The 27,047-nt window shown below is 52.6% G+C and overlaps 1 protein-coding gene across 7 annotated transcripts; it reads left to right on the forward strand.

Moving 5' to 3' along the window:
• On the forward strand, positions 1-26,821 carry LRSAM1 (leucine rich repeat and sterile alpha motif containing 1). 7 transcript variants are annotated; one of them, XM_065036089.1, is made up of 25 exons: positions 1-153; positions 2,133-2,315; positions 4,206-4,262; positions 5,827-5,871; positions 6,321-6,398; positions 7,017-7,085; positions 7,693-7,777; positions 8,969-9,090; positions 11,088-11,178; positions 12,100-12,230; positions 12,883-12,912; positions 13,916-14,038; positions 14,128-14,267; positions 14,925-14,969; positions 16,044-16,114; positions 16,821-16,920; positions 17,819-17,906; positions 18,627-18,701; positions 20,123-20,203; positions 22,301-22,396; positions 22,952-23,050; positions 23,821-23,952; positions 24,328-24,409; positions 24,684-24,832; positions 25,805-26,821. In XM_065036089.1, the coding sequence occupies exons 2-25, from the start codon at positions 2,244-2,246 to the stop codon at positions 25,928-25,930; spliced, it is 2,187 nt and encodes a 728-aa protein (XP_064892161.1). In that variant the 5' UTR covers positions 1-153; positions 2,133-2,243; the 3' UTR covers positions 25,931-26,821. The 7 variants fall into 7 exon arrangements, with proteins under 7 accessions (XP_064892161.1, XP_064892165.1, XP_064892163.1 ...); XM_065036091.1 differs by having other exon boundaries at positions 12-153; positions 14,134-14,267; XM_065036095.1 differs by having other exon boundaries at positions 127-153; positions 5,756-5,871.
• The last annotated feature ends 226 nt before the right edge of the window (positions 26,822-27,047 follow it).

The raw sequence follows: 27,047 nt of genomic DNA on the forward strand, positions 1-27,047 counted from the left end.
TGGGCGGGGTCGTGGCGGGCAGTGGGCGGGGCGGGCGGCGCTCGCTTGGGGCGCTGCGGGACACCGCCCGGAACTGTATGACGCTCCCATGGCCGGTCCCTCGCCGTGTCGGTGACGTGTAGGGGGCGTGTCCCGTCATGGCGGTGGGGAGAGGTGAGCGGGGCCGGGATGGGGATCGGGATAGGGATCGGCCCCGGGGCCTCGGCAGCGTGTGCGGGACTCAGCGCGGGGACGAGGTTCGCGGCGGATCGGCGGTGGCCTCAGCCCCTCGGGAAGGTCCGGGGCTCGGTGCGAGTGTGAGGTCCCTCCGGTCCCTCCGGCTGCGGCACCGGGCACCTGGCAGGGGCTTCTGCTGCCTCCGCAGGGGCCACCGCGGCTTTGGGAGCCGCGAGGGTTCTTTGCGGGGGCAGGCGCCGCCATCGCTCGTCGCTGCCGTTTCCCGCAGGTGCCGGACGGGCGGGCACAGCCCGGCTGCGTTCGGCTGGTGGCGGGGTATAGAAGAGCAGGACCGGGAAGGACAGGCGGCATTGGAAGGGGGGACACTGCAGAGAATCCCTAAGCAGGAGAGGAACAGTGGCAATAAAGGAGATAAAGGACAGAGCAGTTTGTTCCAGGCATTGCCAGCGCAGGATGGAGCGGAGCTGCTGTCGCAGGGGTGGCACAGCTGTCACGACAGTTCTCCAGCTCAGACGTACTGGGGACAGTAAGTTACAAAGCTGCAGGTCGCCCACTGTCTTTCCTGAGTCTTGTTGCAGTGCAGGATGGCCGCAGGGTCGCTGCTCCTGCTGCTGGTCGCTTGAAAACCTTCTGACCTGTCCCAGAGGTGCCTGGTGCCAGTTTGGTCCTTCATGACGAGGCAGCATCTCTGCAGGAGCCCGCTCAGACCCAACACTGGCCTTGCTGTGCTCCTGAGCACGTTTTCCCAGAGAAAACAACATCCCTCTTCTTTCCCAATTCCCATTTTGTCTGGCACAGTGCCGTGCTGCATTTGTCATGTCCAGAACGTTTTAAAAATTGGTGTTTGGTCTTGCTGTTTCACTTTGGTTACATTTGCTTGTGAAATGAGGGGTTTGTTTTTATTTTACTCTCTGCATCCAGACTGTAAAACACCCAATGGACATTCCCTTGCCCTTCTCGCCCCGTGTATGGAGCAAGTGCCTGCAAAACCCAGCCCTGGCACCCCAGGGATGCGGGGTCTGCAGTTCAGGATGTTCACTCACTGTGGGGTGGCTGCTGGCCCAGGCACTTGCAGATAGTTCTTTCAATAATTTTAATAAATAAAAATTACATCATATAAAATACGGTCAAATGCCAAAGGCCCTTCTCATTACTGACTGCCGAGTGCACTTAAAATTGGTGATGGTCAGGAGAGCACACGAAGCCAACGTCACAAAGAGAGGCACAGCTTTGCTGTTTGCAGGTTTGACATGGCTTTTCACTAAGGCAAGTTTTGACATTTGAAGGCTGTTTAATCCACTTAACAAATCTCCGATCCTTCATCTTTTGACCCCAATAAGTTTCTTTTCCTGCACAACTATTTGTCCTTCAACCTTCATGTCTTGATGTATTTTCTTGGGTGAAAAAGAACATTTTTCCACTATCCACATGACTAATAATAACTAGCTGTAATAGAGGCAGGTGAGATGGGACAAGGGGATGTGTGAACCCTCAGCAAAGAACTGAACATGTTCAGCAAAGTTGCGGGTATCTTGCTGGGGGCACCGTCGTCCTGGTGCTTTCTCATCTTTAAATTCCCTTCTTTTCTTTCTGTCTATGATGTCTGACCCGTGCTCATGGCTCTTGGTTGCTTTCCTGCCATTCCAGGCTGTAGCTCCTGACAATGAACTTCCCTCTTGCTTAATCGTCTGAATTTTTGCTGTTATCCCACCTCCTGGACGCTGTGTTTTCCAGATCACTCGATAGCCTTTCTCTGCACGTGTTCCAGTTTGGTTTAATTTGTCTTGCGCGGGGATGACCAAGACAATCCACCCAGCCCAGAGACACACCAGTGCTTTTGCGGCTTGTGTTAACCCTTCCAGCGTGGGGGTGTGCTGGGATCTGCCTGTGTGATCCAGCCAGAGAAGGGCTTAATCCAAGACAGTGATTTGTTTTCTCTTTTCCCCACTTACTAGAGCACAGTTCTGCGGTCCAGGCTCCCCAGCAAACACACGCTCCAGGAGCCCTGTGCAGTTGTTTGCTCTGATCATTTGTGCCGCTGGGACAGAGCTGTAGTCAAACTAAAGATGCCACTCTTCTTCCGTAAGAAGAAACCCAGCCATGATGCTCGGAAGCGCCTTGAATACCAAATGTGCCTGGTAAGCAACACCGAGGTGTTTTCTGTTCTCTTTGCCTGCTCCTGCATGCCAGCTGACTTGGTACGTCCCCTGTGTTTCCAGTAATCGTGTCACTGATGTCACCGACACAGCGGGTCATCTTCCTAATGTACATCAGGGAATTCCTGCTTTCCCCGTCTCCCTTTGCACCCCCATGTCCCCTTCGTGCCACTTCCACCCCTCTCTGCCTCTGTGGTCCCATGGAACGTCCCCCACTCCACCTCCCGCCAGCCTGCATCTGAGACCCCATCACTCCTTTCTCCTCCGTGCCCCTTCACTCTTACAGATCTCCCAGTTCGCTTTTCCTGCCAAGGAACCTGTGACATCCCTTTGCCCATCATACCTGGCTTTCCTTGTGCCCCTCTTTGGATTCTCATTATTATTATTAATTTTCTTCCTGTCACTCAAGGACTGACTTGCTAGACGTTGTTTTTTATTTCCCTGGATGAGGATTTAGCCAGGATCCTCTGGGGTGCACCCACAGCTGGTCGGCAGAACTGCCAGCTGTGTGGCAGCCGCAGATTTAAAGTTGGCTGTCGCGGTTGAGACGGACAAACGACATAGACCAAGTTCTTTCAAGATGAAAGTAATAGATGCCATTTATTGCTACAAGTGCATTTTTATACAGTTTTACCAATTCATGTGTCTCTTCACTATTGGTTACAAGTTACAGCACTAACATCTCATTGGTTAATTTTTCTATCATCCATGATATTCTTCTATCCCCTTCTCTCTCATGGGTACATCTCTCCTCTCTCCGGATACTCCTTTACTCCCATCCTTCTCAAGGGTAAATCTTAATATCTCAAGGCTGATCTCTGCTCTCATATTTTCTGTCAAGGATTCCACAGACCCATTGCAGTATCCCACAGTTGGCTTTCTGAAAGCGATCTTCTTTGGAATTATTTCACCTATTCTGCTGCAGGAGCTGTGGACCAGTGCTGGCTTAGGAGGCCTGCTGTGCTCTACCCCCGAGGCACCTGCATTTTAATAGTGACAAATTTATGCCTGTTGGATGTCTGTGAGGTGTTTTGGAAAGAGAAGGCTTTGTTATGTACCAGTAATGGAATCAGTTTTAGTGAGTTTATTCACTTGGAGGGTTTCTGTTCAGCTCCTGTGAGGCTGTGGTGGGATGGCTTAATCTGTCCTGTCTAGAATTAGTTCTATATTGCATGTGCTTAGTTTAGGGTCACGATATCCAGTTCTGAACACTTAACAGAGGCACTCACATAAGCAGGTTTTATTGCCTCATGCAGTACCTTTTATTTAAGAAAGTAATTCCAGAGATGCAGTGCTGCTCACGCTGAGGTTTGTCCAGTTTCATTGCTGTTGGCAGCTGCAATGGATGTAGTTGAACATGGAAAACCACTTTGGTACGGCAGCAGTGAGTCCTTTTTGCTTCTTTCACAGCAGAGCTGGCTCTGCAGGCCCTGTGGAAGCAAAAAGGCCATGGTAGGTTACTTTGGTAAGCTCCGTCTGCTGGGTGAGACACACCAGTGACACTGCAGGCTCTCTACAGGCTGGGACGGCACTGCTGCTGTTCCTAGAAGTGTCCTTCTGGTGCTTGAGAACCCATCATTTCCTACCCGTATCCTTGCAGATTGTGCAGAATTAGGATGTCTTTGCTTCCTTGTGCAGAAATTAATTTACTTCACCAAAAGGGTTTTTTCTACAGTTTGGTTTCTCGGTTGCTTTTGCTATGGCAGGTGTAGCAGCACATCCTTTGTTTCTAGTGTCGTCGGTGAATTACCTCGCTGCAACAGAGAACTGCAATCACATATTTTAGACAGAGGCCAGTTTAGTCAATCTGCAGTAAGAGGTCATGTATTTCTGCATGGTCTGATTCTCTGGCTGTGTATCTTCTCTCTCCAGGCAAAAGAAGCTGGTGCTGATGATATTCTTGACATATCCAAATGTGAACTCTCAGAGGTACGTCCTGTACAACAGCCGGTATTAACTCACAGGTCTGATTCCTCCGTTTGCTGCTTGTTACCGACTGTCAGATCTAGAATCACGTCTGTGAGCCTTGAGACAGAAATGGCTTTGTTACCTCCACCTCTTTGTTTATCCACATTTTCCTATGTCTGCTCAGCTCTGGCTTTCAGGTGGGGGCTTTTTCCCCCCTTTTTTTTTGTGGGAGATTGCCTGTCCTATGTGATACTTCAACAACATTTCTGTCCTGAGAATCCTTTCTTGTTTGACAAGATGGGAAGGGCAGATTGGTCTCACATCCTCCACCAGTACCTTGGTAGGCCCCTAGTTTGTGCCCTCATGGCCTAATTTTGCAAGTCGTAAGGGAATTTGTTTGCCAGGGGCTCACTGTTTCCAATCCTAGAGCTACAAAGTCTGCCACCTGTGGTTATTTTTCTCTATGAGTGAAAATCCCTGGTTAAGGCTGGTAATCTCACTTCCAGCTTGGTTTCTTTTACGGCAGCCAACTAAAGTCAAAAGGAACTGGGGTGACAGATTGCCACGCTTGCGGAGGAGACACAGCCTTTCATTCCAGCAGCCAGGCCATCCTGTTAAGCAGAAGCCCATCTCCATTTCACTTCCAGTTTTTATTCATTGTTCCCTGTTTCTCAAACACGTTGGTACTCGTGTAACCTTTTGCCAAACAGGCTAATGGACACTGCACTGCTCTTTGGGACCACCCCAGAGAGGACGGGTGTCCGCTGTGCAGCGTGAAGTGGCTTTGCTGAGACTTTGGGATGTTTTTTCCAAGATCAGAAGCCAACAGCATCTTGTGTGTAGGTTTGTGAGCTGTGCGGGACGGTCTGTGAGCTGTCTGGGTGGAAGGGTGGCAGATGGGGATGCGCACAGAGCCAGCTCCACTCACAGCTGCAGCTGCGCTCGGATCCCCAGCAGCTCCTTTTGGTTCGGTACCATAAAACTGTCGTGCTTGTCTTCTTTCTAGCCTTTGTAGTTTCAATAAATAAAGTGAGCCGTCAGTTTGGGTTTAAAATTAGCGGTTTGGCCGGTGCCGGTTCCACGCTGCAGAGCAGGTCGTGGTGCTCAGAGCACAGGCCGATTTGCTGGAATATCCCCATTCTGACCCCCTGGCACGTGCGGGGACACTCGGTCCCGCGTGTTCTCACCTTTCTTAGCCCACTGCAGCGTCTGCCGGGGTTGCAAAACCACTGAATACATTTGTAGGATGACTAAATGAGAATAAGTCTGAACTCTTGAGTCATCATATTATATACGATGATTCAATATATTGAATATTAAATCGTGCAAGACTGGGACTTCTGCCTAAACCTCAGTCTGTTCTGTGCATGACACCGTTGTGTTCTGGAGAGCCATTGCAAGCAGTTTAACTGGAAGCTAACTGGGAAGTACTGGCATCCCAGGTCAAAAACATGGGCCAGTCATTTTAAGTGTCACTTGCATTTTCATTAAAGTTAATTATTCACACTTTGCAGGTGAATACCACAGAAGTGCTTACCAAGGATCTTGAGAAGTCTGACACGACTATTTTTTTAATTGTTTTTAGGTTCCTTATGGGGTCTTTGCAACTTGTAAAGTCTTGCAAAAAAAGGTGAGTTGCAATCAGAAATTATCAGATGATTCCATTACGCTTGAGTATTATTGTTGTGTTTGGAATGACTGTATGTGGTTGTTTATGTGTTGCTGCAGAAGAAGTTTGCTTGTAATGAATTTGGCTACTTGTACAAGGCTGCTTAGAGAGCAATTTGGGTAGGACTAATCCTGTCTGTGGCCTTGGAGCAACTTCTGTCATGGAGATGAGATGATTTGATCTTAGCGTGTCCAATGCTGTTTCTCATCTAAGAAACTAGGCTCTTGCTTAGATCTCATGTTAAATGTTTGACCTTCTGTGAAAATCCATTTATTATTTTAATCTTTCATATGATGCTGAATAAGTTATTAAGCTCTCATACAGCTCTGCAATTAAATCTTACCAAATGTGCTTGTTCTCTACAGCAGCATCTCTTGTGTTCATGTTTCCATGGCATTTTTCCTCCTCAGGTGCTCATTATTCACACGAATAATCTGACGTCTTTAGTTCCAAAGTCCTGCAGCCTTCTGAGTCTCATAACCGTGAAGGTAACTGTGATTCTTAACAGTGAATCCGCAGCCTGTTTTCCTTGCATTTGAGCTGCATTAGAACACCCTTGTCCAAACAAATCCCTTTTGTCTGTGTTCACCAAGAATCGGTAACAGGGTGTTAAACCTGCCTTCCCCTGGGTTTGTGTAAAACCATAGTCAGTCCAGTTTATCCTCTTTACAATCCCGCACATCCCCCACACATCCTCCCGTGCTCGGTCAGGGCTGAGTGTTGTGGGTCGGATCCATCTCTCTTTTGCGCTGCTGGGCCGTTTGAATGCGAACGGAGCCTGTCAGGGTTTAAGAAGCGTTTGGACATCACCCTCAGACACATGGTGTGAATGTTGGGATGTCCTGTGCAGGAACAGGAGTTGGACTCGATGATCCTTGTGAATCCTGATTCCAACTCAGGACATTCTGTGATTCTATGTATAGAGGCTTCAGTTTTCAAAAGACATACAGGAATTAAGTGCCCGTATCTCCTTGAAAACTTCAGCTGCTTCTCAAAGCCCCATTGGAAGGGAAGTAATTTTCATTGCTAGATAATTCATGACCTTTCGTTCTCACACCATGACATCTTTTCCCAATGTTATTTGATGAAATCATCTACTCTTCCAGGTTCTAGACCTGCACAACAACCAGCTGGCATCGCTTCCTGCTGATATTGGCCAGCTGACATCTCTTCAGGTAACAGATTTGCAGCTGCATCCCAAGTGTCTGTAAAGGGCATGTTACAGGACAGCAAGAGTATGGGGTTACCGCTGTTTATTTTATAATTAATCACAACTTAAATGATGGTGCTCGTATTGTCAGATCTACCTGACTTGGCTGTGGCTGTTGAACTGGCTTGTAGGATAGGGAGAGCAGAAGAGCGGGCGTGCTGAATTATACAGGCCCAGCTTAGTGCAAGGGCTGCCAGTCCACATGGCTCACGCTGCCAAGCTTCCAGTCCTGTAGATTTCCCCAGATATTCAAGTTTTACCGTTTTCCCTGATGTGATTACGCTGGGAGCTCAGCACAGCGTGTCGTGGTGCACCCTGAGGGTCCTCCTGCTCGGGGACAGCTTTGGGTTGGGTCACTGCTCCCGGTGGGAGCTGGGGTGGGCAGCACTGTCTTTGGGGGCGGCACTGCTCCTAGGTCCTGCACCTTCTGCTGGTTGTGAACAGAAGTATTGTCTAAACCCAACTCCAAGTTGTCCTTCTGGGCCTGAAAGTTGTCCCAACAGCATAGATGTGTAGAAGACCTGAGACTTGTATAAAGAGTATCTTGAATATCTTTTCTGTTAATACCTTAGGTCCTAAACCTTGAAAGGAATCTTTTAAAATGTCTTCCACAATCTATAGGAGACCTTGCGCAGCTCCAGATGCTCAATGTCAAAGGTATGGCATGGTTCTTATTGGTGCTCTGGGCAAAGCACCATTTATTATCTGGGTTGTGTTGAGCTGCATTAGTAATTACTCCTGTATTATTCCTTGCAACCAAGGTTTACACTGTGAATGCTGAGGAAGAACACAAGGAAAATTTAAATTCAAATAGTTGGCAAGGCAGGAGAAATCAGCTAAGCAGAAAATGGCCCAGACTTTGTCCCTGTGGTGTTTTCATTCATCCGGTTGCCTTTTCTCAAAGGAGAGGGGTTTGGGTCACAGTGCCCCATCTCAAGAGCTGAAAGCTCACCTGTGTGCCTGCCTGTGGGCGGCGTTTCGGAGCCCCGAGTGCCCCGATCCTGCGGCCAGGGCTGCCAAGGGGGCCGGAGGGAGCAGGAGACCCATGTGGAGCTGGGAGCGCCGTGTGTGCCCTGCAAGAACAGTCCCAGGCCACAGTTCGTCCCCCTCTGGATAGTGGTTTAGACCAACCTAAGAAATCTGTCTATGCAGATTCAAACATAAGAAAAATAGTAGGTCTTTGGCAGAAGCAGTTCAGTAAAGCAAGCAGAGCGGTCAGCCCAAATAAACTGAATGACGATTAAGTGCACCAACACCCAGAGCTCTGCCCTTTGAGTCTGTGTATCCCCGCCAGGTTTGCACGGCCCTAACACACAGGTCACAACTCTCCCTCTTTTCAAGACTTTCCACTTATGTGATACCATAGATTTGGGAGGAAAAGGAGACTTTGTTACAGGGAGCTGCTGCTGAAACAGGGAAGGAAATAAAGGGTGAACAGTTTAGAAGTGCAGCTCAGTTCATTGCTGTATGTCTTCAGCACCCGGTCTCTGACCCCTAGATGTGCAGTCCCACTCTCGTCCCCTTTCTCCCATCTCTGGTACTTACACCACAGGGAAGAAGGCTCCATGTTACAGATATTCTCCCAATAAAGAGCAGGCTGCAGTAGTGACCTGGGTTGAGAAGGTCATTTTGGCATGAGAAGCCAGCTGGACGTGGCTGTGTGCAAGTAGATATTGATCCCCATTTACCTTTGGAGTCCTGGTGTGACCCACAACAAACCTGTTCCTGCAGTAGAGTATAGAAAATGAGTCATACATCTGATTATGGTTTGGTGTTCCAGCGGATGAGCTTGCTGGGTCCTGTTCTGGAAAGGTTACGTGGTACTGAATGGCTCTTCTGTCTCTCTAGGGAACAAGCTGAAGGAGCTGCCTGCTACCGTGAGCGGCTTGCGGAGCTTGCGCACCCTGGATCTCAGTGAGAACGCGCTCCAGGAGCTGCCGCGGGTGCTGGCGCACGTCCGCACGCTGGAGGTACACAAACACAGGACCACAGCATCACACAGTGTCAGGGATTGGAAGGGACCTTAAAAGATCAGCACAGAGCAGCACAGCAACCTCATAGTTCACCTTCTTTCTAATATCACAGATTCCCAGAATGTCAGGGGTCGGAAGGGCCCTGGAAAGCTCATCCAGTGCAATCCCCCCATGGAGCAGGAACACCCAGATGAGGTTACACAGGAAGGTGTCCAGGCGGGTTGGAATGTCTGCACAGAAGGAGACTCCACAACCTCCCTGGGCAGCCTGGGCCAGGCTCTGCCACCCTCACCAGGAACAAGTTGCTTCTCATATTTAAGCGAAACCTCCTGTGTTCCAGTTTGTACCCATTGCCCCTTGTCCTGTCACTGGTTGTCACCGAGAAGAGCCTGGCTCCATCCTCCTGACACTCCCCCTTTCCATATTGATCCCCAGGAATGAGTCCCCCCTCAGTCTCCTCTTGTCCAGCTCCAGAGCCCCAGCTCCCTCAGCCTTTCCTCACACGGGAGATGCTCCACTCCCTTCAGCATCTTGGTGGCTGCGCTGGACTCTCTCCAGCAGTTCCCTGTCCTGCTGGAACTGAGGGGCCACAACTGGACACAAGATTCCAGGTGTGGTCTCCCCAGGGCAGAGCAGAGGGGCAGGAGAACCTCTCTGACCTACTGACCACCCCCTTCTAACCCACCCCAGGTACCATTGGCTTCCTGGCCACAAGGGCCCAGTGCTGGCTCATGGTCACCCTGCTGTCCCCAGGACCCCCAGGTCTGCTCTCTAATAGGTCATTCCCCAACTTATATATTTATAAACATTAATGAGGTCAGCCTTGTATCTCTCCCCATCACAGCATGTTTATTTTGTTACAGGCTGCTTCTCTTCCTGCTTGCTCAATGCAATACTAAATTTAGCACAAAAAGTGGATTTTTAGCGTTTGGGCAGGACCCACTGTGGGGGATTGTAACAAGGCCAAGTGTATTTCATGGTGTCCAATAGAGCTTTTGTGTCCACCTTCTTGCTTTGGTCCTTTCTGCTCGCTTTTTCCCGTGGTTTAATCATGAAAGAAGTGATCCATGGGGAGTGAACCTCTAGGTGTTTTCTGCCAGGGTCTGTCAGGGTTTTCTGTCTCTTTGAGAGAGCAGACTATGCCTGTGGGCTCAGGTTGACTCAGCCACTTTCCACCGTGGCTGATTCAGAATGAGCAGATGGGATATTTCCGATGAGGTTTTTGCCTCTGTTGCTGTGACAGATCTCTGACTCATTGCCAGACTCCGTGGGTTTCTGACTCCCTGGAGTGCACGTTCCAAAATCCAGATTTTTATGGGTGTGTTACCTTCTGGCTGCCAAACTTGTCAGTACTAAATGGTGCAAGTGTCAGACAACAGGGCTGACTCAGACACCAGCGTGGAGGATGCGAGGAAACGCTCTCCTGTCTCCAGCACACAACATGAGGCTTCACTTGTGGGCAGGCTCTGAGATGAGGGATCTGTGCTGCTTGCTCCCATGTGCTTGATAAAGTGGTTCTTTTCTAGGCCTTCCTGCTGAGTCCTTCTCTACAAGAGGCAATGTCAGGTCCTTTTGGTGGCCACAGCAAGTGGTCCTTCCACTCCTTCTTCATGGTGCTCCTCTCCGTGCCCCTTGGTCACCAGCCCTTCCGTGCCTCATGCTTAAGGGCTCCAGCACACTGAAATGCCATAGAAAATGTCTGTAGTTGAGAAGGCTGTGCCCTATTGTACCTGAACACAAATTAGACACGTCTGCATGAGGGGAATGTGCTGCTGAAGGGCCACCTCAGAAGCTCCCAAATAAGGGACAACGGGGTCACCTCTGAGAGGTGTCAAACACCAAGCAGAAATTTAATACAACCTCATGTTTATGTCAGGATTTAGGGTAATGTGCAGTTATTGCTCCGTAAGTGACATTTTGGGGAGCTGCAGGGATAACTGCAGTCGGACTCTGGGCTGTCGGAATAACCTGGAGCTCTGTGTTCTCTCTTGGAGACGCTGACCCTGGACACCTCCTCCATGACCTACCCGTCAGCTGATATCTGCAGCGCGGGTACAGAGGCCATTCAGCAGTTCCTCTGCAGAGGTGAGCAAGGGGAGTCTGTGTTCGGTGGTGAGACCTTGGGGACGGCGCTGTGCACTGTGTGCAGTGCCGTGTTCTAAGATTGCTTTTACAAAGGGCAAACATCGGGTTGCTGTGCTTGGGGTGGTTCCTGATGCGCACATCGCAGGGCAGTCGGTGAGTTATCTTTGCAGCAAACAGCAAACCAGGAGTCATTGAGACTTGCTGCTACTGTCACACTGAAATTCATAATGGTTTTGTTAAGGCATCAGAATAGCTGGGGCAGAGGCCGAGTGACTGTAAGAATTCGTTGCATCTCCCTGTGGTTTCGTTTTCTCAGTTTATTTTTGCTGGTGGGAGGATTAGGCTTTGCCCAGATTTTCCTTCCTTGGGACGATGAGATAGACTCAGTAGTCACTTGAGGTCCCTTCAATTCTCATTTTCTATGAGGAAGGACCCAGGGCCTGCAGACTGACGGGTTGTTAGGAGAAAGATGAAACCAGTTGGAAAACTCAGAGGACAAAATAATGTACTGTGAGTTTGTGAAGTCTGTGTTTAACACAGGCTTGGTAGAGGTTTTATGCAGGGGAGGTGCCTTGCCAGGCATTGGGCGAATCCCTGAAATGAAAGGACAATCAGAACTTATTTTGGTGTGGGCAGAACCGTCCACAGCCCCGCAGAGTCAAGGTGCCTGTACCGTGCGAAGGAAGCGTTTCTGTGCTCAGCTCAGCTTCGATCGGCGTCCTGGTGGGGATGGGGTGGCACCGTCTCCTCTCAGAGCTTCTCCTCGTTAAGCCTGAGCTGACGAAGATCTTTTGGGCGCTTGTCTGTGTGTGGAAAGGGGAAGCGCAGTTGGATGCAGTCTCACACAGCCAGCCCTCGGCAATGCTGCCAGGGAGGCCTTTAAACACCAAATGTTCTTGTTTTGTGTCTGACACCTTCCAGAGTGTGGGATTGAGTACTACCCGCCCTCGCAGTACCTGCTCCCCGCGCTGGAGGGTGACCGAGGAGGAACGTCCGTGGATGGGGTGGACAGGGCCGTGCAGAAGTACTTGGAGGAGGAGAGCGAGTGGCAGGTGAGGCTCCAATGTGTGTGAAGTTGTACAGGAGGGCTTGGGATTTGTCGCTCTGCTCCATCAATGGATCTCACAGCATTTGCCACATCGTCCCTCATCACCTTCCCCGTCATGAGATGTGTCTTTTGGGATCAAGAGAGCATCAGTGCCCTGAGCCAGGCACAGAACAGGGGGCTCATCTCCTCCCCGACAGCTGGGGAAGGCGTTACCAGTGCTGACTCCTGGAACACACGTCCCAAAGAACTGTCTCTGTCCTTGAAAGCCATGGTGCAGTCAAGGGGGGTGACAATGTGGCGTGGTGTGTGCCGCATGGTGACACATGCAGTTTTTGGGGGGGCAGCAAACTGCAGAACGTTGGGATTCCCAGCTGAGTGCTCGGCATGTCCAGCCCTACCTGGGAACGGTGAGGCTGGGCATGTAATTAGGATAAGCTGTGCTGATTCTTGTGCTATTTATCAAGTTTCTTTGTTGTTTTTCTAAATTTCTTTGACCGTGGAGAGGCATGAATGCCTGGACTTTGTGGCTATGTTAATCTTCTTGTAGTTTTGGTTGATGTCTTTACTCAATTAGGGGAAGATATCATGGGGGCTAGTAATATCTACAAAAAATCGCTCCTGGGAGTAAATGTCTGCTCAAATCACTTATTTTTCAGAATAAATTCTTGGATTATGAGAAGAGAAAGGTAAGGATGAACACCTGTACATGCTTCGTCTGCAGAATAGCTCCACTTTTTTTCTTGTTTTCCCTCCCTTTATGCAATTTCTCGGCCCGAACTGAATGTTTAGAGAACTGAGTTCTTGCAGAACCCCCCCGAGCTGCTCACTCCTCACTGCAGAAGTGGGAGCATTGGGGAATCGGCGTGTGCCTGGTCTGACACACACAGCCCGCGAGCTGCCGTCTCTCCCGAGCGAGCAGTTCCCGCTTCAATCAATCTGTGTTTCACACCCGGAGGCTTTTTCGTGCCTCTCTGCGGTGGGAGCTCAGTTTGTGTTCCACACGAGCTGGGCAGAAGCGTGTGAGCTGATCGGTACGTCCTGCCCCAAACTCCAGCCCCTCCGTGACTCCCACCATATCCCTTTGGCTCATGGTGCCACCATTCCTGCTCCCTCCTGGCATTCCTGGTTTCTGTCCTCCATTCCCCTCACCTGACAGCATTTCCAGTTTGCTCTTCCTTTTATTTCCCTGCTCTTTGTCTCTTCCCCATGCAAGGCTTGCTTTGCAATAATCAGAGGCTCTTGTTGTGCGGTTCACCTTTCCCCTTCCTAGAGCTGCTCGTAGCCGGCTGCTGCCTTCACTCTGTTGTCCCCAGCCAAGGGAATCCCCTTGCCCTCTGGAATTGAGCACAACCTTAATTTTCGGCTTTCCTTCGGGTGTTTGTATTGGCTGTTTTAGTTGTATGGGTTGATGCCCATGGAATTTGGCTTCGTGACTTTGAAATGAGTTGTGGGGAGTTTGGAGACTTTCATAAACACAGCAGCAGCTTCTGCTTCACCATTTTTGTGTTCCTAAGGAGAAAATATTTCCATGCTCATCAAGCCTTCTGTTTGCCCATTGGTTTGCTTTCTTGTAGTTGAGATTACTGTGCCTTGCTTTATGTTTTTGCCAGAATTTATTCTTGTTTGGGAAGGATCAGAGCCATCAGTCTCCTGATTCCTGGTATTCATCTTCCTTCTTGCTCCTCTCAGGAAAAAAAAATGCAGGAGAAGCTGGAATTTGAGCGACGCCTGGACATGGGGCAGAGGGAACACGCTCTGCTCGTTCAGCAGACCAGCAGTCAGAAGGAGGAGATCCTGCAGACAGTGAGGGAGGTCGGTCTCCTCTGGGCAAGCCCTGCACAAGACACGGCCTTTCCTAGACCGACCGCGTTCTCCTTTGGTTCTCTCTTGCTTTGGCCCAGGAGCAGCTGAGGCTGGAGGAGGGTCTGACGAAGCACCAGCACTATTTGGAGCAGGAGCGCCTGAAGCTGCTGCAGCAGCTGAAGCAAGCGGAGCAAGGGATCGCCAGCCGCGTCCAGAAGCTGCTGGAGGACAACCAGAGGTAGGGTCTACCTGTCATCTCTGTCCCTCGGGGGCTCGTGTTATTTTTATCCCATTCCGAGCGGTTCGTTTTGCATTTTCTGAGTGTTACGGAACCGGTCAGGATCGATGTCTGTAGGTGGTGCCTCAGCTGTTGAACTGCTGAAGTCCCATTTAAAGGAAGTGGAATTTGACACTTTAAAAAGTTGTTTCACACATGTGTGTGCCACTGGAGCTTTGCAGTGCTGTGGAAAAAATGGGAATTCCTCACGGAAGGTGCATACTTGAAGTATTTGAAGGTACCACTGCCTAGGTCGGATATTAGGAAAAAGTTCTTCCCCAAAGGGCTGTGGGGCATTGGAACAGGCTGCCCAGGGCAGTGCTGGAGTCACCATCCCTGGAGGGTTGGACAGACGGACATGAGGTTCTCAGGACATGGGGCAGTGCTATGGTTAGGCTATGGTTGAACTTGATAATCTTAAGCTTCTCTTTCAACCAAAATGATTCTATGACACTGTGACATTCTATGTTTCTCCTGCTGCTCTGGTGCTGATGTGGGGTTACCAGCCTGATTAAAGCTGCTCTTCTGGGCATGAGAAACAAAGTCATTTTCTGGCCTCTGGGGGAGTAGGAGTCCAGCTCAGCTTGGTGAAAACCTCTTGTTTTATCTTTTTTTTAGGCAAAAACAAAGTGCAGAGATTCTGAAATCCTTGGAGAATGAGAGGTGAGTCTCCCTGAAAGAAACTGTTCTAGAAAAGGGGCAGGAAGCTGGGAAGAGGCTGGGACCTTCCCTTCAGAGCTGCCACTCTGAATACACCTCATGTCAGTGGAGGTTCATGTCATCAGAGGTTCATGTCATACCTGCAGCTGGTTCTGGTGACTGTGGGAGGCAGGACACTGGAGCAGGTGTTCCTGGTCCTACCCACTCTGCCAAACCCAATGGGATGGTGATTTTACCTGTTTTTGATCTTTGAATGGTCCCAGCTAAGGAGTTTGGGAACAAAACCCTGTATTCCCACTATCAAGGACCAACAGAAATCCGACATCTGTTGGAAATGGAGGTGTTGATGAAGATGTTTCAGTGATGTGTAGAGGCTGGAGGAATGCATTGAAAGCAACGCTACCATTCAGCCTGCACTCTGACCTGGTTTTGCCACCAAAAGTGCTTGTCCCCTCCTCTCCTGTCCCTGTGTGCTGCCCCCTCTCTTCAGCCAACTGGTTGTGCTGTGGCACAGTAAATGGATGGGGACACTGACCAGTAAATGGATGGGGACACTGACCAGTAAATGGATGGGGACACTGACCTAGCCGCAAATAATCCCATTTTATAGTTTTCCAGCCACACCAGTTCCTGATCTGTGAAGGGACGTGGTGTGTGTTTGTGCTGGGACGGGGTCAGGGCAGATGGGAATGGAGGCCGGGCACTGCTCACTTAGCTCAGCTTTGAAGTGCTCCCAAGCCTCAGGAGAAAGGAAAACAAACCCCGGGACTGGCGCAGTGTTCGGTGAGAGTGTATGCACGTTACATAGATGTTGTGGTTCTCAGAGAGATCAGCTTTCTGGTCTGAGAGGCAATTGTCCCCATGGCTTTGAGCAAAATTAATGTCGTCTCCCATAGACTTAGAGGTTCCTTATCAAGAGATCACTGAGACTTTTGTGTCCCTGATAAGATGTGGCTTTCCTGGGCAGGTGGCAGGGTGCATCTGCCCAGCCTCCGGGCTCTGAGCTGGGTGGGTGGAGGAGAACTGGGATGGTGCTGGTTTGCAGGAGTGGCTGAGCTGGTCTTGTTTGTTCGGCAGAATAAGGATGGAACAGCTGATGGCAATAACGCAGGAGGAGACGGAGCGTCTGCGCAGAAGGGAAGTGGCCTGTAAGTCCAGACAGCTCTCGGGGCTGGTAAGGTGCAAGAAAGACCTGGTTCCTCTGGAGATGCGCTGAGTAGGTGACAACCACATGGGAGATGCTCTGTCACACACGCATTTTTGCCACGTTGCGTGGGGCAGAGCTGCAGGGAGGAGCATTGCACATGTTCCATAACTGGTCCACTGCCGGTTCTCCTTGAGGTGGAAGCTTTGCTCCCTGTGTAGCTACAGCACGTCACAGGAGGGGTTTGTGAGGGTGGATAGAAGCACACAAAGTGCCTCATGTTCCAGAGGTACATAGATGTTAAATGATCAGGTTCATGAGGCAGGGGCGTATGGGAAACAAGGATGGTGCTAAGGAGCCTTTTCTGCTCATGAGAACCATGAACACCTCTGCTGGGGTTGCAAGGGGAAGGGTGTGTGTGTTGTCACCCCAATGGCAGGTTACTCGCAGAGCTGCAGCCCAGCTCAGGGTCGATAGGGAGTGACTGGGCTCCTCCGAGCGCTGCAGAGATGCAACCACAGGCAGAGTGGAGTTTGCTCAGCTCATTTCCCAATAAATAGCTCTGATTCTCGCAGCTGAATGAGCCTGTTCTGAAATGAATGAAATGGAAAAAGCAAGACAGGTTGGAAATGAGAAGGCAAGTGACTGTAGCAGCAGCTTGTTCTAGACACCGGCACCTGACACAGACTGACAACACTTGTGTCTCCCAGCTGCCATGCAGCGAATGCTGGCCGAGAGCTACAAGAACAAGCTCATCCAAATGACCTACGAGTCCCGTCGGCAAGACCTTGTCAACCAGGCCTGCTCCAGGTACGGCGGGAGATGTCTGGGGCTGGCGGTGCCGCGGTTCGGTCCCTGTCCTTCCAGCGGTCCAGCTGTAACCCCCCCACACGCAGCAGCTCGTGCCACCGCTGGCGTGCAGCAGGACAGCTGTGTCACAGCAGGGGACAATGCGATTTGAAGACACTGTCAAACTTGATTGAATTAACCACCGTCTAACCGCAAGAAAATGCATGTTAATCATTCTTTGGATGAACTATCACTTTTTTACACTGTTTATTTTACTTTATACATTCTGCTGGATATGAAAAGTGAAATTAGGCTGGTCTTCTTCCTGTTTTAGCAGCCAGTTCTGTGTCAAACTAGCACAGAGCTCCTTTCCTCGCCTCCCAGGGTTGTCTCATGCTGTTTGCATATACGTAGGCCTTGTTGCATTGCTATAGGTACAGAGAGCACTCTGGCTCTCTGCATTTGCAAGAAAGTAATACGTTTTAATCTGGCAACGTCTAGCACTGAACAGAAACAACCTCACGTTCCTGTGAGCTCCCTAACAGATGGCACACACGGTCCTGCCTGCAAGTGCCCGCAATATGTGGCCACATTGTCTGGGTGTCCTTGGTGAGCTCTCCCCTCCCAGCGCAGGACAGTGACATGAAAATTCACCACCTGAGCACTTGCCAGGCAGCAGCGGTCCCTGCCTGCTCCTTGGGCTGTGCACGTACGGTCAGCGATGCTTCTGCCCTGGCTTGCTCTGTGCTGCAGGTTTGCTTTGCTTGTGGGGACAGAGGTTTTAAATGTCAGCCTTCAGTAACCTTGTTCAGTAACAACTTGCCCCATTCCTGGATTCCCCGTTGTCCGGTTTTCCTCTTGTTTGTGTCAAGAGTCTCAGACCCAGCAGTAACTCCATGGCAAATCCATTTTCTTGCAGCCTAGCTGAGATGGACCAGAAGTTCCAGCAGATCCTGGCTTGGCAGCAGCTGGATCAGAACAAAGCCGTTAGTCAGATCCTGCAGGAGGTAAGCGAGGGAGTAAACTGCTTGTGCGGGGATCGAGGGAAAGGAACTGCATGCGAAAGTGGGATCGAGAGCGGAGCACAGGAGCGAGGGATCGCAGGGCTGGGCTGCGTGCCAATGTTATTTATTTAGCACTATGTTCTAAACTTTGAGAATCTCTGGTATTCTAACAAACTGGCTTGGGTGGTTGAAAGAAAAATGTATTTATTTTTTAACTAGACATGGAATTTTCAGAAGAGACAGCAGCACAGGCCATGGGAAGCAAAACTGGTGTGATGATTAATAGAGGATTTTGAGACAGAAGTCCTGTCTTTTTGGCAGGTTCCCTGGGTGACTTGGGACAAGCTGCCTACAGGAAACATTTTTGAAGCCTTTGAATTTTGAACTTGAGAGCTCTGCAGCTCATTGTTGAGAAGCTCTGGCAGCTGGGCCCTGTTGCACAGCCGGGGTGCTCAGCGCTGCTGAAAATGAGCAGCAGGGTGCATGCAGAGCGGTCAGGATGTGTGGTTGAACAATGTGACTGTAACTTCTGTGTCTGCCTGTGGAGTGGGTTTTGTCTTTTGGGATCGAGGGATCAAAGCCGTGGTGTAATCAGGACAGTGCTGCCCAGAGTAAGCACGGTTCAGGTGCTGGTACTCGAGTCACTGCAAGGCAACGGGGGTTCTGCGCCCATCTGCAGCTGCGTCAACAACCTCACCCAGCGGGATTTTGCCTGTCCCTTAGATTGAGATGCAGAAAGCTGCCTTCGAAGCTCTCCAGGTGAAGAAGGATCTTATGCACAGGCAGATCAGGAACCAGGTGAGTCGGCAACAGAGGAAAGAGCAACCAGCTGCTAAGCTCATAGTGCCAATCGCTGAGACACTTCCGAGGGAGGTCAAAGCGCTGGGAGCACAGAGCAGGGTCTGGAGGAGATGAAGAGCTCTGGCATTGCTGAGAGCTCTGTAACTAAGTGTTGGTTGGTCTCCCAGCTCCATAGGAGGGAGGTGTTAGACTCAGGGAAGCAGTGAAATCGTTGCTTCAATCATCTTGGCACTCATGTGGATGAAGTGCTGGAGAGCGGTCACTAGAGGACAGAGCTGCGTTGGCTCTGTGGGGTGATTCGCAATTGCAATTAGGATTTCCTTCAGGCTGTGTACTTAGCAGGGCTGCTGATTCCACGAGCCCACTGCCTCTCCATCCAGCACATCAGAACTGCAACTTGAGCCATAAGTTCACCTTTTCTTTCCCATTCTTAGCCTGCCTTTCTGAGCCCCATTCTGCAGAAGGTGCAATGCGATAGTCGGGGGGAAGAGCGAGAGCTGGTGGGGAAAGTAGCAGTGGTTGATACACGAGGATGGGTGGCTGGTTTCTGACGTGGTGCTGCAGAACCTTCCCTCTCCTGATCTAACACTAGCAGAAAAGCCACGGGTCAGGAGTTGGTGGATAAATTTAAGAGCTGGGATACATTGAGGCGCTTGGTGACCAACCTGTGCTAGCAACCTTATGGATTGCGCATGGACGATCCAGGAGATGAGTCCAACCCTCTCCGTTGCTTGAGTTCATCAAGAAGAGCCCTGCAGTTTGCTCGTGCTTGCTCTGTAAACAAAGGGAGTTTGTTCCTTGATACCGTGGCTGGAATTTTTCCTGTTGAAGTCCAGCCGCCTGCACAGGCAGGGAACGGAGCGCTGAGTGTCGGCAGGAATTCCGTGGTGGTGGCACAGGAGCAGCGTGGCCTGGGGTGGTAGATGGCCTGGCAGATAGGCGAGCTGGGCTCTCATCTTGGCTTTGCTGTGGGATCTTGGGCAGCTCACTTCACCTCTCTGTGTCTCAGTTGCCCCACCTGAAAGAGGACCTATCATTATGGGATTTGCTGGAGCATCTAGAAACCAGTTAATCTGCCCCAGTTAATCTGCAGTGGGAGCCGTGGTGTAGGAGGACTTGGATAATCAGCTGCTGCCTTCCAGAGTGGCTGCGAGAGGTTTGCCTGAAGGACCTGATTACAACGTGCTTCTAGGCTTGAACAGAAGTGTTTAGAGTAGAGAGACAGAGAATAGAGGACACAGCTCCTCAGGCAAGAGACCAAGAGCGACCCTAAGAGCACGTAGCATGGAAGGGCATTAGCATGTTCCCTGAACTTCTGGGCAGCTCTGCAGCGCCATCCCTCCCAGGGACCTCATTTTAAAAGAGCATAAATCACAGTCATTTCAAATGTCAGTAAAAATGTTTCATCTTCTGTTTAGATTAAATTAATAGAAACAGAGTTATTGCAGTTGACACAGCTGGAGTTAAAGAGACAAGAACTGGACACAGAGACGCTGCAGGTACGTCGGGCTCTGTGCTGCCCCGCCACCCTCTCTCTGCTCCGGGATCGCAAAAGCTCCACTTGCTTCTTTTGCTCCTTGCAGTTTCCAGGTGGTTTTAAGCTTAGTCAGCAGGGCACTTACCCACAGGGCACCACAAAACCCTCTTTGCCGGGGTAAAGTGGGAATATGGCTGCTGCTCCTCATCATCTCGGTGCATTTCCAGGGCAGGGGCAGAGCAGCCAGCCCTGGTCACGATGGGCAGGTCCAGGTTTGCCAGGTGGGGAAGGATTTTGCGATCCAGTTGTTGGGTGTCCCAGAACCACCTGCCTGCCGCGCATCGCATGTCTTCTTACATTGCTGTCTTGTGTTTTGGTTTTAAATACCTGCCAGTGCTGACCGTCAGCTCTCCCCCTTCATTTCTGAGCCTGCTCTGCCCCACCATCCCACCATCCGATGGGCTGACTCCATCAGCAGTCACACATTGAGGAATATCGAGTTTGGCTTAAGCAGCTTGGCTTTAAATTTTTTTATTATGCCTTTGCATCAGTTTTTTTCCTGTGTGTGCTATTCGTGAGGTTAGGCCACCTGTTTAGTGAGCCCCAAATCATGTACTTTCCAAGGGCCAAGTCACCCAGCAGGCTGGTGAGCGCTGACTTGAGACAGGGTTGCCTCTGAGCCCAGTGCTGGACACCCTCGAGTGTCAGATTTGGGGTTTGCCACCTTAAATTGTGCAGCTCCTCCTGGTGTCGGGGGCCTGATGGTGGGTTGTTGCCCAAAATTCATGCAGGAGAGACCAAGGAGCCCCAGGCAGATGCAGCTGGAGTGACACAGGACTCGGGCGATGCCTGTTGGGTGACTGTGGGGGGTGCAGAGACCGAGCTCTGCCCTGCACCAGCTGCACCCCGCGGGCAGCACGGGACAGGCACAGCTGGGCACGACGAAATGGGGTGTAAGAGCTGGGCAGGCTGCACCCCACAGTTCCCTGCTCTGGCAAAAGGCTTTGGCAGAAGCTTTTGTGCAGCCGTGCTCGGTACCTCCTGTGCAGCAGACAGCTGCTTCCTCCCCAATATACAGGTGCTTTAGTAATGAGCCTGATAAATCATTGGGAAGCGAGAAGAACCAGAAGCACCCCGAGAAAGGGAGGCGTTTGCACAGGTCTCTTGCAAAGCCAGTCTGGGAGAGAGCGATCCCAGCGGGGTGTCGGTGTTTTGGGAGAGCTCAGCTCCAGGTTTGCCGAAGCTGCTTGGGTTTCTCATTTGGAGCAGGTCCCACATGTCATTAGTTGTCCCTGTCACCTCTGCGGAGCTCCTGATGCAGCAGAACTTTGCTGCCTCCGTCAGGGCAGAGTGTCTCTGGTCACCGGCTCGTGGTGGCTTTGTCTGCGTGGGGCGGTTCTGTCCCCTGCTTAAACAGAGGAGCCTGTCCCTGTGTAGGGTGCAGGTGCTGGTCAGTGCGGTGTCCCCACACCTCAGGAGGTCACCCTTCTGGCAGAGTCCTTGTCCCTTTGTCCGTGGACACCCACAGTCCTTGTGGGTGATGACTCCTGGCCTCTGCTCAGTTAATGATCCTCCAGCAGGCACGAGCTAATTGGGGCTGACCCACGCAGAGATGTCACACGGTCTGGTGCTCCTGAGACACTTGACCTCCTCATTTCCCAGCGCTGTGGCTGCAGCAGTGCCTGACCTTGCCCTGGTGGCCGGCAGTGTTTGATGTGACACCCCAGTGACCACAAGCTTCCCGAGGGCACGGGGAGCTTGCTGCCTTACCTGTCCTGCACCCCTGCAGGCTTCTAGATCTGGTTTCGGATGGTCTTTCTCAGTTAAGGAAAGGAACCATGAGCACTTGTGATGCCGTGGACTGAAGTGATGAAGAGCTGCTGCAGGTCTGGGGCTGCCCGGGGTGCGCTGGGGGTTGGCACCACCAGATAATGGTCCAAAAGTAGTGGGTGCAGCTGGGGTGTGCTGTGGCAGCTGCGGGAGAGGAGTCGGGCTGGCTGCTCAGGGGCTGCCCCCTGTGCCATGACCGTTCCGGGTACGGTAAGTGCTTGGCTGGATCGGGGCAGGGCGGTCGCTCCAGCGCTATGGAGATGTGGGTGCCAGAGTCCTTCTGTTGCAGGGGGTGATCATGGAGCAACGCCAAGCGCTCGGCTACCTGCTGCAGCAGCTGCTCAAAGAAAAGAAGCAAAGGGAAGAAGAACTGCGACAAATACTGGTAATGAAGGCCCCTAATTAGGTGCAGTAGATGAGGAAGCGCATGGGCTGGCTGCAGGGAGAGAGTCTGTGGGTCAGCACGGGGATGAAGAGGAGGAGGCCTCTGTGGGGTTGTGTCCAGATCCAGAGACTAGTTTAGTGTCAGAAAGTGCTGATGTGTGCTTTTGGGGACTCAGTGACCGTCCTGGTGCACCCTGAGGCACCATCATCAATCTGCCCTGTCGGGACAGGGAGTCGCAGGGGGATGAGCAGAGTCCCGCAAGGTCCCCGCCTGTGGCCTTGGACTCTCCTGAGCATCAGGAGACCGGGTCCAGTGTCTGGGGCAAAGTGACTGGAGGGATGCACAACCCCACACTGGACGTGGGGCTGAGGGTGGGATCAACCTGCAGGAGGCCAGAAATGCCCATCGTACCGTGGCTGTGCCCATCGCCGTGCTCGCACCAGCCCTGCACAGCCCAGGCTGGTGGTTTCCCCTCCTACACCTCCCGCTCCAGCTGCCCTAAATACCGCTTGCAGCCTTATCTCGGGCTGTTGAGTGAATGAGTTTGTTTTTCAGCTGGAAATGGAGGCAAAGAGCGAAACCAAACAGGAGAACTACTGGCTGATCCAGTACCAGCGCCTGCTGAACCAGAAGCCGCTCTCCCTAAGACTCCAGGTCACTGCTGCTGTTAATGCTTCACCGTGGCCGTGCTCTGCTCCGCAGCCCTGCCTGGCCCTGGCAGCGCTCAGGCCCCTGCGCAGGCCCACGATCGGGGCAGACCCTGCGCTGTGCGGAGCCAGCGTGCTCTGAGTGGGGCTTGGAGGGTTTGGGGCTGCCCAGCCACTCAGCGTTCTGCTGGTTGGAGCTGCCGTCCCACCCTCAAACTTCTTGGCAGGAGCAGAGGAGCCTGAGCATGTTCCTGGCAGGGCCTGTGTCCCAGCCGAACCCCCAAACAGCTCCACAGGGCTCCCCAAATCCCCCTGCAAACCCCTCTGTGTGCAGCAGCTCCTTCCAGTTCCTGCCCTAACATACTGACCAGGGGATTTTGTGCTGCTAAAATCCCCATGGGGTGGGCACAGAGAGATGGAGCTGAGCTCTGTCCATGCTGCGTGTCAGCTCGAGTTTGCAAAGCAGGGCCTGTCACATCAGCTGCAGAATGGTTGATTCATTCTGCCCCAAACCCAGCGTTTTGAATTGTGCTCATAAACCACCGAGGACCAGAGCTCTTCCGGCTGTTGGGCTTTCGAGTTTCAGTGTCTTCAGGGCTGCAAAATGCTCAGAGCAGAGCAGGGCAGAGGGCAGGACTGTGTGTGCTGCCAGCTCATGCTGCCAACCCATGCTGCCTGTTCCCGTGCTGCTTGTCCCCGTGCTGCCTGTCCCCGTGCTGCTTGTCCCTGTGCTTTTTCTCGAGGGCGAAGTCTGGGATCTCACCTTGTGTTTTGCAGGAGGAGGGCTTGGAGCGGCAGCTGATGAACCTTTTAATCGAGCTGTCGGCTGAACAGTATGTGCCAGTGTTCGCACATCATCGAATATCCTTGCAGGCGCTCAGCACCATGACCGCCAGTGACCTGGAAAAGGTACGAGGCAGCAGATACACGGTGCAGGACGAGACTGGCTGTGCTGAGCGTGGCCGTGCTCATGGCCTGGCAGGGTGTTGGTGCCCTGGTGTGTCACCTCCCAGCAGGGACAGGTGCCAGCCCTGCTCTGTGCCCCGTCTGAGGAGGCGAGAGCTCTCCCAGAGCACTTGCAGGGTGAGCTCTGTCTTTCTACACCCCTCGTATGCTCTTTGTACCAGAAATAGCACTGGGGAAATTCCCTTATCTGGCTTGGAGGTGACTCCCATGGCATGGCTGGGTCTTGCCAGCGAGGCCAAGAGTTTGTGGTGTCCCCTTGGGAACATAAGTCTCCTCGTTTCCCCTGCGAGAGCTGACAGCGCTCCCCTTGTCCCGCAGATCGGCGTGGCGGAGGCCGGCCTGCAGCGTGCCATCCTCAGCCGAGCTAAGGAGATCGTGGCCGTGGCCAAGACCATCCCAGGTACCACTGGTTCTTTTCTGGGACACTTGCAGCAGGTACCTGGGCCCTGATCTGGGAGATCTGCAGGGCCAGGTTCCTCCCTCTGGGCAGCGGGGCAAGGAGAGCAGGTCAGGGAGAATTGACAGAGCTCAGGCTGCACTGTCCAACTGGTCCCATTGACTTTCTTATTTATTGGGACCCTAAGCACCCATCTGCCTGCAGCCATCCCGAAACGTGCCAGGGGTGGGAGCTGGGCAGCTCTCCTGGTGCTCAGACCTCCCGCTTGTGCTTGCAGAGCTGCTGAGGACGGTGGACACTGAGGTCCCTGCAGCCCCAGAGCCCAGCGCGCCCTTGGAGGAGCCTCCGAGCCCCATGGGGCCAACGGCTCCGCCGCTGCAGTGGGACGAGAAGAAGTCGGAGTGTGTTGTCTGCATGGAGCAGGAGGTGAGATCTCAACACAGGCTGGAGCTGGAGTGAGGGCAGAACCAGGACATCTCCATGTCTGTGTTCCCAGCCTGGCCGTGGGCAGTGCTGGTCCAGCTCTGGGTCCTCAGCACAGGACACACATGGACCTGCTGGAGAGGGGCCAGAGGAGCCACAGGAATGACCCGAGGCTGGAACAGCTCTGCTGGAGGACAGGCTGAGAGAGCTGGGGTGTTCAGCTGGAGAAGAGAAGCTCTGGGGAGATCTTAGTGTGGCCTTTCTGGACTTCAAAGGGGCTGAGAAGAAAGATGGGGACAGACTTTTGAGCAGGGCCTGTTGTGATAGGACAAGGGGTGATGGTTTTAAACTAAAGGAGGGAGACTGAGGCTGGACATGAGGAAGAAATTGTTGCCCTGAGGGTGGTGAGAGCCTGGCCCAGGTTGGCCAGAGAGGTGGTGGATGAACCATCCCTGGAGACATCCCAGGCCAGGCTGGACGGGGCTCTGAGCAACCTGAGCTGGTGAAGATGTCCCTGCTCATGGCAGGGGGGGCACTGGGGGAGCTGGGAAGGTCCCTTCAGCACAAACTGTTCAGTGATTTCATGATTCCATGGATGCTCATCCCACCAGCTGCTGAGGCTCAGGCTGGTTTGAGCTGGGCTGGGCTGGCCCCCTGCGGATCTGGGCAGGACTTTGCTGAGCTCTTGTGCTGGTCTGTCCACAGAGCAGCCATGGGAGGCATTCACAGGGCTGCTTGTTCCAGCCTGACCCATGTCCTTCCCTCCGGCCCATTGTACTTGTGGTGTCTGACAGCCAGACCCTTGTGCACACACAGCACTGGGCTGTGCCCAGGGGTGGAGCTGGGGTGCAGGGCTCTGCTGCCTGTGCCGTGACACCCCCAGTGCTCTCCTTTCCTCCTGTGCTGGAGGCTGGCGGTGCTGGGCTGAGTGTTACGGGACAGCAGCACCTTCCACGTCTCTGTCTCTCTCCCCAGACCCAGATGATTTTCCTGCCCTGTGGCCATGTCTGCTGCTGCCAGACCTGCTGCGAGCGGCTGCACACTTGTCCCCTGTGCCGCAAGGACGTCACTCAGCGCATCCGCATCTTCCACAGCGGCTAGGCTGGGCTGAGGAAGGTGAGGCTGCCGGCATCACCATCGTCATCCAGGGCAATGGGCTCCTCTCTCTCCATGTCAGTATTAAACAGGCGCTTGCACAGCATGACCAGCGCTGTCCTCCCCACGCATGGCCCCGACAACAGCCCCGGGTTGGAGGAACCCACGAGTCTTGACAGCTCCGTGTTCCCTGATGGCTCCTCAGCCTCTGCCTGGGGTTCCTTCTTCATCTGCACCGCCTCCTCCTGCCCACCCAGCAGCCTCTTGCCTGGGAGCACTGAGTGTTGGAACAGGCTGCACTTGTGCCCCCTTCTCTTTATTTAATGTATTTGCCCTCAGCAACACCCCTCACTCAGCAGGGACACAGTTAGTGTCACCTCTGAAGCTACTGTGACCTTGCAGGTCCCCACTGTGGCTGAGCTCTGTGCCCAGAGGTGGATGAGTCCACAGGAGGACGCAGGCAGCAGCGCACGATGCCCTGGGCTGCTCAGGGTGTCCTGCTCCTCCATTGTCCCAAAGGTCTGGGACTTCTGCTCTGGCGGCCATGCAGCATTTCTGGGGCACTGCGGCCAGGGGCAGAGCGAGGAGCTCCCGACCCCCAGTTCATCCCCCTGTCACTGGGGGGATTCTGCAGCAGCCCCACATCCAGGATTTGAGGGCCCTGCAGAAAGTGTTGCTGCCACCCAAGAGCAGGAGGGCTGGGGCTGCGCCTGGCACAGCTCTGCACGGCCGCCGCGCTTTGGCGTGCGAGCAGTTCTCCATCGTCATTAATAAGTAACGATCCCAGCCCATCTTTCGTTTCTTGACCTTGAAGGATAAAATGCAGAGATAAGCCGGGTCCCACCGCAGCCCTGCCCCCGGGAGCAGAGATTAAAAAGCAGCTGGTTTCTGCTGGTCTGTGTTTGCTGCCTTTTTCCTGCTGGGGGGGACGCTGGAAAGCCGGGGCTGCGGAGCAGTGGCAGAGACACTGTGTCCCCAGCGGTCCCTGCGTCACCTTCTCCTCTCCCACGTCAACCTTGCGATCCCGGACTCCTGAGGGTGTTGGTTGCAGCAGAGCAGCCCTGGGGCCTTCCAGGCAGTGGGAGACCCCAGATCTCTGCTGGGACCCTGTGGGACACGTGTG

This window comes from Columba livia, chromosome 19 (genome assembly GCF_036013475.1).
Source record: "Columba livia isolate bColLiv1 breed racing homer chromosome 19, bColLiv1.pat.W.v2, whole genome shotgun sequence".
Lineage (NCBI taxonomy): Eukaryota > Metazoa > Chordata > Aves > Columbiformes > Columbidae > Columba > Columba livia.